The sequence below is a fragment of the Cebus imitator genome, unplaced genomic scaffold (assembly GCF_001604975.1).
Source record: "Cebus imitator isolate Cc_AM_T3 unplaced genomic scaffold, Cebus_imitator-1.0 Scaffold519, whole genome shotgun sequence".
Lineage (NCBI taxonomy): Eukaryota > Metazoa > Chordata > Mammalia > Primates > Cebidae > Cebus > Cebus imitator.
In genome coordinates, this window is record NW_016107834.1 from 1264206 (window position 1) to 1275797 (window position 11592).

General features: G+C 48.6%; 1 protein-coding gene across 2 annotated transcripts in view; it reads right to left on the bottom strand.

The window, feature by feature from the left end:
• The window catches only part of EIF3B (eukaryotic translation initiation factor 3 subunit B), a 24130-nt gene extending 12892 nt beyond the window's left edge, over positions 1–11238 (bottom strand). The window contains exons 1-9 of one of the 2 annotated variants that reach the window (XM_037733353.1): positions 11147–11238; positions 5796–5988; positions 4468–4587; positions 4093–4150; positions 3448–3576; positions 3019–3176; positions 939–1070; positions 793–859; positions 399–445 (exon numbers count right to left, since the gene is read on the bottom strand). In XM_037733353.1, the coding sequence (XP_037589281.1) occupies positions 399–445; positions 793–859; positions 939–1070; positions 3019–3176; positions 3448–3576; positions 4093–4146 (587 nt within the window). In that variant the 5' untranslated portion in view covers positions 4147–4150; positions 4468–4587; positions 5796–5988; positions 11147–11238. Of the gene's footprint in view, positions 1–398; positions 446–792; positions 860–938; positions 1071–3018; positions 3177–3447; positions 3577–4092; positions 4151–4467; positions 4588–5795; positions 5989–9936 lie in introns of both variants that reach the window. The other variant, XM_017514191.2, reaches the window with a different exon arrangement.
• Positions 11239–11592: the final 354 nt, after the last annotated feature.

Here is an 11592-nt window from a genome sequence, read left to right on the forward strand (position 1 = left end):
AAAAAAAAAAAAAAGAAAAAAAGTACTAAACGAGAGAGCAAATAAAGGAAACCAACTGCAGTAGAAAACATCTATGAACCCCAAATTCGGAGGCTGAAATTCTAACCCCTGGGGTGATGGCATTAGGTGGGGGCTTTGGGAGCTGAGCAGGTCATGAGGATGAAGCCCTCAGGAATGAGATGAGGACCTTTACAGAAGTGGACCCAGAAGCCTTCCACCAGGTGAGGCTGGACTGAGGGGCTGTCCATGAGGAAGTGGGCTCTCACCAGTCTACAGGCATGGTCTCCCAAACTCCAGAACTGGGAGAAAGACATCTCTGCTGTAATAAGCAACCAGCCTTTGGTATTATGTTAAGCAGCCTCAACACACTAAGATACCAAATTAATAAGAACACTCACTTTATCCCAGAGATCTTCAAACTCTTCTTGTCTAGAAGACCCATAGACTGGCCAAAAAAAAGGGGAAGGTTACAGTTGAGTCAAATCATGTCAGTGTCTCAGTAACACACGTAACTTTTCACAAAAAGAAATGAGTCTGATGTGAGTTTGCCTAGCGAGCACTGCGAGGAGAGGGTGACGGTGAACCCACCCACCCATCCACCGCTGCAAGCCATGGTTCCGAAGCCCACTGCATTAACTCCCATCCAGGGCTTCCCACAGCTGCGCTGGAGACAGGCCTTTACTGCGATCTGTGAAACCTCCTCCTCCTCTTCCAGCACAAGTAAGTAAAGGCACCACACCCCAATTACAAGCAAGGACGGGATGAGTGTTTCCCATCACTGAAGCCACTTACAGGAGTTTCATAGATGCTAAGCGTATCCAGGGTCATTCTGGCAAAGAATTTACCATCATGGCTCCACCTAAGAAGAAAACAGAAGTGCCAGGGTATTCCAATTATAAGACAAAAGGCTACAGGGGTTGTTACAATGATCCACTTACTTAAAAATAGGCCAATGGGCTGAGCTCTCACAGTGAAAACCTCTCTTCTTGTGCCCCGTAAGGATGTCCCAGATGATTATGGCCTGAGGGTCATCCTGCGTGTCCATCAGGGGGCTAAAGGTCACCAGGTACCTAGAAGAGAGGGAGGCAACACTGCATGCTATCCTCCTCTCCCGGGAGGATCACAGTCTGTCTGTGCAACCAGAACAAGCAGTCAGAACTCATGGAACCAACTCTGTCCCCAAACACCACACTCTCCCAGCCCCAAGAGATCCCAAGCGGAGTGGGAAGCAGAAGCAGCGCTTGTTCGTTCTTGGTGTCAACACACTGCAGGCATTCCAGTTTATCCAAGATCAGCACAGGAAAAATCACGCAGATCCTATACAAGTCTGCTGAGTGATCTAGAGGGAGATGCAGTGTGGAATTCTATCTTTTTTTTTTTTTTGAGACAAAATCTCACCCTGTTGCTCAGACTGGGGTGCAATGGCATGATCTCGGCTCACTGAAACCTCTACTTCCTGGGTTCAAGCAATTCTTGTGTCTTAGCCTCCTGAGTAGCTAGCATTATTATAGGCGCCTGCTACCATGCTCAGCTAACTTTTGTATTATTAGTAGAGATGGGGTTTCACCATGTTGGCCAGGCTGGTCTCAAACTCCTGAGCTCAGGTAATCCACCCACCTTGGCCTCCCAAAGTGCTGGGATTACAGGCATGAGCCACTGTGCCTGGTCAGAATTCTCTTTACCAATGTTTAGTTAAGACTAACAAGGTTAAAAAAAAAATAAAATACAGCTGGGCACAGTGGCTCATTCTTGTAACCCCAACAGTTTGGGGGGCCAAGGCAGGTGAATGACCTGAGGTCAGGAGTTCAAGACCAGCCTAACATGGTGAAACCCCACCTCTAACAAAAATACAAAAATTAGCTGGGCATGGTGGCGGGCGCTTCTAATCCCAGCCATTCGGGAGGCTGAGGCAGGAGAATCGCTTAGAACCTGGGAAGGGGAGGCTGCAGTGAGCTGATATCATGCCATTACATTCCAGCCTGGGCGACAAGAGCGAACCTCCATCTTAAAAAAAAAAAAAAAAAAGTCCCATCCAGTTCAAAAGCTAGCATAAGTCTGATGGGAAACTTTAGAGCCTAGAGGTTCCTCCCAGCCATTATTTACCTGACTGCTGGCTTGTCTGGAGCTACTGCACCTGCTCACTCAGTTCACACAGTGTTAACAGACAGTCCTTTACATCAGAGGGGAAGGCAGACACAACCCATGAGGGCAAAGCAGAACAGCCCCATCTCGCCCTCATACTGCCTTCCACAACTGTGCCTTTCCCTAGCAGGGCTCAGACAACCAGATTAGCTAGATCAAAAACCCTGGCTTGGCTGGGTGCGGTGGCTCACACTTGTAATCCCAGTGCTCTGGGAGGTCAAGGCAGGAGGAACACTTGAGCCCAGGGGTTTGAGACTAGCCTGTGCAACAAAGTGAGACCGACATCTCTACAGAAAGTAAAATTAGCTATAAGTCGTGACATGTGCCTGTGGTCCCTGTTACTCAGGAGGATGAGGTGGGTGAATCACTTGACCTTGGGAGGCTCTGGCTACCTATAATGAGCCTGCAATGGCACCGAGCCTGGGTGACAGAGCAAGGAAAATTTATTATCTGTAAAACATGTGACCTTGGACTAGATCCTGAAGGAAAGTAAATAATATACAGAACTATTAGGTCAAGTAACAAAATTAGAACATGGCAATGCAATCAAATGTTAAAACAACGTTAAATCCATGAAGTCAGTGCCTACACTGTGGTGATGCGAACAAAATCCTATTTCTAGGAATACACATTCAGGGCTAAAGGGACATGTTACTTCAACTTACAAATGGCTCAGGAAAAGTATCTACACAGAGACAACAGAGGATGAAGCAAAGGCAATCAAATGTGAGAAGATCTCAGTAAAGCACACCAGCGTTCTCCACACGCCTATCTTTCTACGAAGTTTGAAATGCTACAAAATTAAAGACTACCTATAGAAGGCTGGCATGGGGTGAAAAGTATAGAAACTCCACTGGCGTTTTTCTAGCAGCTTACCTTTCACAAGGTGAGAAATCAATGAGCTGAACCCCTTGGTGACTGAATCTCTGAATCTGCTTGAATTTCTCTCCCCCCCATAAAGCAATGCCTCTTTGATGAAAGGTAGCCAGGTAGGTGCCCTTAGGAGACCAACGCACATATGTCTCTGTCCATCTCTGCAGAAAAAGGCAGTGCAAAACATAAAACATCAAGACCTTCCTACAGTAAATCTATTCTGCAAACTCTTAACTGAAATACACAAAGCCTGTTCACTTCTCAGGATCTACTTCAAAGCTGGAAGAGGAATAAAATAAGTTGTTTTCAGAAAGTAATCTCAAAGAAAATAAAACGTCACCTGCTCTTTCAGTTTTCTGACAGAAACAAAATTCCACTTTGTTAAGAAAACAGGGGAGGTGAGTCCCGCCCCCAGTGGCAGCAAATACACACCGCTCTTTCTTCAATTGAGACAGGGTCTTTCACGTCATTCCAGAATATGGAAGTGCGGTCTCCACTCTCAAAAATCACACTATACTGATCTCTGCATTCTGCCTCTTCAAGCCAGTAACGTAAATTCCCCTTATACAAAAAAAAAAGGCAAGGAATATAACATTTCATTAATTTAAAAAAAAACTCATTCGCAACTATTGCTCTTAAAGACATGACAAATTCAGTCCACACCCTCAACTCCCAAGTCACACCTTAACCTCAAGTCAACACACCATCCAGCATTTCTTTTCTTTTCTTTCTTCTTCTTTTTTTTTTGAGACAGGCTCTTGCTCTGTTGCCCAGGCTAGAGCCCAGTGGCACAATTATAGCTCACGGGGGCCTCAACCTCCCAGGCTCAAGTGATCCTCCCACCTCAGCCTCCCAAGTGGTCAGGAATACAGGCACATGCCAGGCCCAGCTAATTTATGTGCTTACTTTTTGTAAAGAGGGGGTCTCACTTTGTTGCCCAGGCTGGTCTTGAATTCCTGGAACTACGGGATCCCCCTACCTTAGCCTTCCTAAGTGTTGGGGTTACAGGTGTGAGCCACCGCGTCCCAGCAGCAGCACTGCTTTAAACCACTGAGATGCAGGTTTCAGGGCACTCACCAGGTCTTTGAAAGGCTGTTTCTCTGGAATATCCCACTCATCACTGATGGTCATATACCTAGAGGAGAAAGGAGACTGTCGAACCCCACGCCCTGATGACTGGAAAGAGCACCCCATGAGGGGTCCAGCATAGCCCTACTGCACTCCTGCCTCCCCACCCCCCGGGCTGTGACTGGCATAACCGGAAGGGGTGCTACAGGCCAGGAGCTTGGGGCAGGGCTGTGAAATGGTCCTGTGGCCCTGCGGAAGCCTGACCAGAAAGGACATGAACATTCTGACAGGCACCAACGCCCACAGAGAAGCACCAAACCACCCAGGCACGGCCGGTCACTTGCACGTCAATGTCCACTTCCTCATGGCCAAGTCTGAACTTACTTGTCAAAATCCGTGAAAAGGTTGACCCGGAACGTGTGCTGCTTGTCCAGCTTGTAGCCGTCAGCGTTCTTTACAGCATCCACAGCATGGGCAGGGGATGCATACTCCAGGAAAATATACCTGAGTGAGACAGGGCCATTCATACACACCCACACCATAAGGCTGGGCAGGTACGCACTGTCTGCCCCACCCCTCTCCATGGGCAAGCTCTCTGTACCAGGAGTTCTCTGTGCTGTTCTTCCTGCCTCGAGCCTAAGGCAGTCACACAGAGGACAGACCCACAGCCAAGGAGCTCCCTAACTTAGAGGGAAACCTAACCAGAAGATTCAAGTCTCTAGTTTTATGATTATAAATTATAGAAAAGTTAATCAAAACATCCATGACTGTGGCGATGGTTTCATGAAGTGTACACATCAAAATCTATTAAACTGTATACTTTAAAACTATGCAGATTTATTATGTATCGATTATCTCAATAAAGCTGTTTTTTTTTTTTAAAAAACTTGTGGCCGGGCGCTGTGGATCATGTTTGGGAAGCAGAGGTGGGCAGATCACTTGAGTTCAGGAGATCCAGACCAGCCTGGGCAACACAGCAAAACTCCCTCTCTCCTAAAAATACAAAAATTAGCCAGGCGTGGTAGCATGTGCCTGTAAGCCCAGCTACTTGGGAGGCTAGGGCAGAACTGCTTGAACCTGGGAGGCAGAGGCTGCAGTGAGTTGAGATCGCACCACTGCGCTCCAGCCTGGGCAAGAGAGTGAGACTCTGTCTCAAAAATGAATAAAATCTTTAAAAGAGCCTAATATTGTGTATTACAGGCAACATTACAAAGGACCTCAGAGAACGTTTCATTGTAACACGAGTAACCAAGGGTCAAGAGGCTACCCTTCAAATGACTGCCCAACATAAAAACACAGTAGGATTACCTACATTTGATAAATTTTTCTAGAAACTAAAACTATTCTAGTTAGTTTTTACTTTATGTCATTTATTTGAGAGACAGAGTCTTGTTCTGTCACCCAGGGTGGAGTGCAGCTACATAATCATAGCTCACTGCAGCCTCAAACTCCTGGCCTTAGTCTTCAAGAGTGTTGGGAGTTTGGGTATAAGCCATCATGCTGGCCTATTCTAGGTAATTTTAAAAACTTTAAAACCTTAACTAAAAAAAACAAACTTTATCATCTTCTCATTCACTGCTTTGGAGAGGTTCCTGCTGAGGGCGGCCTGAAAAAGTGAATGGCCCACGTGCCCGGGCGAGGCAGCAGTGCAACACTCCTTCATCACAAGGTGCCAGACACAGATGAGACTTCTCTCACAGGCGAACACTCACCCTTTTGTCTTTCCATCCTCTTCAGGATAAAAATCATTTGTGATTTTCCCAAACTTGGAAAAGATCTTGTGGATGACATTTTTGAGTTTCTCAAGTCGGTCAGGTCCTACCTGAGGGACATTGTCCACTACAATCACCGAATCAATTCCATCTGCTTCCTGGGGTCGATCTTTGAGTACATCTCCCAGTAATTCTTAAAGAGACAGAGATTTGTCACATGACCATTTCTACTAAGAAAAACATTAACACATTAACTGGACACACTGAACAAATATCCAGGAAGTGACAATGAATCATCTAAATGCTTTCGCTGTGAGTAAAAGAAACCCCAACCCTAGCTTGTTTCAGAATTTAAACGTGAGAAGTTGGGAGACTGGGACTCTTCTCTCTCGCTTTGACAGAAATGTCAACAGTCAAGGTATGTCAGTTAAGTTCTGGCAATAACCAAAGCCCAGAAGACAGTAACTATAAAAAGCTTTTAACAACGCAAAATGCAAATGAAGAAGAAAATCTAAAGAATATCCAATGTTAGATCTTTCAGAGATCCCTAGATTTTGAAAGGTTTCTAGCAACATCTAGGCAGAACCCCATCCCAGTGTCAATGAAAACTGACTTTTACAGAAGATTTTAGCAAACAAGTAAATATTTAAATGCTCAATATATTCGCAGCACATTTGTGCTGTGAATTCAAACTACTAGAAATTATTCAAGGAGGAAAAACTCTCTTGAGTGAACTGGGATGAAAATAGTAACTCTTCTCCCACCTCCTGTTCCCAGTTATTTTCATGTTTTCAAGGCAGTGAACCGGAGAGCCATTCAACGGGATCAGGAAAAAAACCAAAGAGGGAAGCCACCTGTGGTGAGCTTCCTGATCGGCCCACCACCAGGCACCTTCGTCCAAAACCCTAGTTATCCAACATTCCCTATGTTAAAAATCTCGAAGGATCAACACAGGAGATAGGGATGGAGCAAAGCGTTTATCCTACTCATACGCCACTCAACCCATTTCTGACACCAGATGTGGGTCCATATCAAGTAGTTCCCTAGGGGCTACCAGCTGAGTGTCCTCCAACTTAACCCAATTCAGACACTATCTACCAGGAATTATTATCAGATCCCATAGGCTGAAGGCTCAGTCCCAAAGAAGGGTACCCATTTCAGATGGCAATTGTAAGTAGTGGGCTGTCATCTCCAGTTCTGACCGAAAACCTCCAAAGCAGGGTTCCCACTATTCCCCACTTCTTGGGTTGCTTCAACAGCTTACAGGATTCAGGGAGCTAGGTTTGCCACCTTATTATAACAGACGTTATAGAAAACACAAAGAAGCAGATGGAAGACAAGCACAGGGCCTCCCTGTGCTTTCCAGGCACGCCACCCTGCAGGAGCCTCCACCTGTTCAGCTATGTGGAGTCCCCTGAACCCGGCCTTTCTGGCTTTCATTACACATTTGTGATTACTGACATCACTGAGCACTGGTGATCCACTCAACTTTCAGCCCTCTTCCTTCTGAGGAGCAGGGGGAGACCTAAAAGGCAATTAAATGTCGTGAAAGCCTGATCTGAATTTACAAGGCTTGCAATAAAAATAAAAGGCTCAGCTTTTACATAAGCTGTATACTCCTTTCCCACAAGCTCAAAGCATCTAGACTAGAAGAACCTGCCCACACCTAGGAAAGAAATATATGAAGTAACTACACCATGAAGACACATCACCTTGGTCACGGATTCCCAATCTGTCTCCAGGAAAAATAGAAGGGAACAATTCTCAACACTAAATAGCAAACAGAAAGAGAAAAAATAGTTAATGAGCCAAAATCCTGATCACATATTTATTTCACCAAACACCAAAGGCAGCTGAAACATTAACCTCAAAGGATAATTACAGATTGGAATGCTAATCTGTACCAAAAACCTAAAGGCAGCAAGACAGGGACTCCAGGCCATCTCTGGTCTGCTTCCTGGAAGACCTGACCCCTTCTGGAAAGAACTGACAGTCATATACTGTCTTGCACACTGACCCTGAAGAGCAGCTCTTCTCATAAAACACAAAACCTACCTGAGTTACCAATCACAACCATGAGAAATGCTGGCTTGCTGAGCCTGAGTTCCCCAGGACCAGATGCCTCACCTGTCACTCTGGCCAACACTGCACCTTCAGGATGACCCACAGTCATCACCCAGCCCAGCCAACCTTGTGGTCATATTAGCATCCTCTGGCTTTTCCCAATTCCAGAAAGAACTTACATATTAGAAATTTGTGAATTCGATGGGCTCAAATAATACTTTAAAAAAACAACTCAGGCTCAGCGTGGTGGCTCACGCCTGTAATCCCAGCACTTTGGGAGGCCAAGGCCGGAGGATCATGAGGTCAGGAGTTCAAGACCAGCCTGGCTAACATGGTGAAACCCTGTCTCTATTTAAAAACAAGCAAACAAACAAACAACGAAAACTCAGCAGAATATCCAAAGGCTCAAAACAATCACTAAACCAAAAGTTTTGATTTCAAAATCTAAGAAAAATTGAAGTGCTACAAAGAACACTGTTCTGAGCAGGAGAGCCTGGGGGACCCCAAGCAGTGCTGACCCACCGGAAATTCTCAGCAGCCTACTCCACCTCCAGGGACACGTTTCCTCAGGAGCAAAGGACTTAGACTAGATGCTCCCAAGGTCTTCACTAGTTTGTGGTGTCCTTCCTGCTTTTCATGCTAATATTTAGTCTTTCATGAAAAAAAGTGCAATATAACAATGGTCACAGTCACTGACAGCCTTTTTATTCTTCACTGTTTCACTTTTTGAGACAGGGTCTCACTCTGTTGCCCAGGCTGGAGTACAGTGATGGGATCTCGGCTCACTGAAACCTCAGCCTCCTGGGTTCAAGTGATTCTAGTGCCTCAGCCTCCCAAGTACCTGAGACTACTACAGGTGTGCACCACCACACCTGGCTGATTTTTATATTTCTGATAGCCTTTTAAAAATACATTTAAACTGGCCAAGGCGGGCGAATCATGAGGTCAGGAGTTCAAGACCAGCCTGGCCAATTTGGTGAAACCCCCAATCTCTACTAAAATACAAAAATTAACTGGGCATAGCGGCGCACACCTGTAGTCCCAGTTACTCAGGAGGCTGAGGCAGCAGAATTGCTTGAACCCGGGAGCAGAGGCTGCAGTGAGCCGAGATCGTGCCACTGCACTCCAGCCTGGGTGACAGAGCAAAACTCCGTCTCAAAAAAATAAAAAAAACATTTAAATTATAAGTTGGCAACTCTATGTTGTTCCCTAAATTGCCTTAGTGTATCACCGGCTGTGTCAGCAAGAGTATTTTTATTTTTCTCACTCCAGTATTAACTTAGCCAATAGACAGGCTGATGTGTTCCCAACTTAAAAGACTTAAGACGGCTAAAAACAAAGCAAAAACAAATGAGATCAGCTCTCATCAGAAGTCACTTTAGGAGAGGAGCGCCTTCAGGCAGGAAGCAGAAATATGCCTGTAAATCCAATCAAGGTAGAGATGAAAGCAAAGCAGGCTGTTATCAACAACTTTAAAACCTGGAAAAATAACTCGCCTTACAGGTTTACCGTGGGGGAGGGGGGGATAAAGGAAAACCAAACTGGAATTTGGCAGGGACTGCCTGTCCCACTAGGGAAGTCTCTGGAGGTGGACAATTCTGCGGGACAGGAAGACAGAATCACCGGCTCTGCCACAACCTGTTACTTACGATCCCGACCTTGGAAGGTCTGACGCGTCAGCTCTGGGGACACGCAGACCCGCAAGCTTGACACCGGGTTGTCGGTTTTTGCTGTACCCTCAGCAGCAACACTCACGGCACAGGCACACCCAGTCATAACGGAGTCCCCCTGGAGCCCTCTCCCACCCTCACAGATTTCAGATAGTCTCACAAATGCCTAGCTTCCAAAGTGGGCTCTATCTAGCCCCCTTTTCTACAAAAGGGGAGGTGCTGGGTTCTCAGAACACCTCCAGGGCTGGCACTCGGGAACCTCCTACAAGGTGGCTTCTCGGGAACACACGGATACCCTCGCTGGGACTTCTGCACGAACCGGTGGCACAGCCCGACCGCGTCTCCCACCTCGGGTACCCCAGACACGCTCCCGCGCAGTTCGCCGCCCCCGCCCCGGGTGCCCTCACCTTCCTCGCTCACGTCGTCCACGAAATCCTCGGGGTCGCTGAAAGAGGGCTCGTCCGCGTCGCCGTTCTCCAGCGCCCGGGGCTCGGCCTCGGCCGCGCTGCCCTCGTTTCCTCCAGCGTCCTCAGACGCCGCCTGGGCTCGGCTGTCGGCGCGCTCGTCCCGGACCTGTTTCCCCCGGGCCTCTTCCTGTGCCGGGGCTCGGGGCTCGACATGCGACCCGGGCGGCTCCTCGGCGGCCGACGGCGAAGGCGACTTGGATGGGCCGGAGGCCGCCTCCACCTCGGTCCTTACCTGGGGCTCCGGTCCGGCCTCGGCGGCCGCCACCTCCTCACTAACCGCCTCGGTCCCCGCTGCCTCCGGAGCGCCAGGCCCCGCGGGCCGCGGCAGCCCCGCGTCTGGCGGCGGCTCGGCGGCCGGCTGCTGCTGGCCGGGTTCGGCGCGCTCCTCGGCGGCCTCAGGCACCGCCACGTTCTCCGCGTCCTGCATGGGCCCAACGCTGCCTCCCCGCAGAGCTCCGCGGCCACCGCGCTTCCGACTCTCCCAGGCCGCACCGCGCGCCGCGCCGGCTACAGCCCAGCCATGTGCGTGCGACCGGGAGGCCACACCAAGGCCGCAGGGCGGGGGGCGCACCCACGCCTTGGGCCCTCATGATGAGAATAAGAGGACTTACATCCGCAGGACCGCGTCCGAAAATCACCGAACTGACATTTTTGTGACACGAAAGTGCTTAATCCCATTCGTCAAGGTTGTTTCTATCCATCAGTAAACTCATGGGAGCATTGACCACCCCGTGTGTGGCAGGCTATGGTTCCGTCCAACATGGCAGCCGCCCCTTTCCTCTCCCGTCGGGCGCTGCGGGTCGAGACTGAACTATTTGTAGCGCCGAAAGCGGAGACCCAAAATCATTTTAGTATGCGAAATGCTATGAAAATGTCCTCTAACTTAACAGTTAATACCATAGAAAACTGGAGGCTCAAAAGGCGATTGTTCAGGCCGTCTCAGCCTTTTGTTAGGCAAACCGTTTAGCTTACATTACTAATGTCCCCCTGTCCGTGTGGGTCACTTGAACTTGTCTACTGACTGGGCAAAAGGACGGACAACTCCAAAATAGAAAAGGAATTCAGGGCGAGCCAGAGGCGGCCCACACGACTAGAGGGACGACTATCTGGCGCGATACAAAAATGTATCCGAGTTGCTTTAATCGCTTACCCCCAATTCTTCCCTAACGGCCGTCACCTCCTGCTTCGCCCCATTCGGGCGTTTGCAGTGGTTCGATCCACCCGAGGCCACCGCCCTCCGCGCGGGAGAGCGCGGGTCACGTGGGGGCGGGGGCGGGTCCTCGCCGCGTAGGGTGCTAGGCTGACACTGGGAGATCCGGAACAGTGAGGTCTCCGCTGGTCCTAGCGGGACGGATATTGGGTGTTTCCATCTCCTAACTTGCTTTTTGCCAGGGTGGAGGACAACTACTCGTTGTGGGATGTCTTCATCATCCTAGAAAAGGACGCGGTGGCTCACGCCTGTGATCCCAGCACTTTGGGAGGCTGAGGTAAAAGGATCTCTTCAGCTTGGGAGTTTGAGACCAGCCTGGCCAACGCAGCCTCCCCCGCCCCCCAGCCCTCGTCTCTACCAAAATTAAATAAATAAAACGGGTGGTA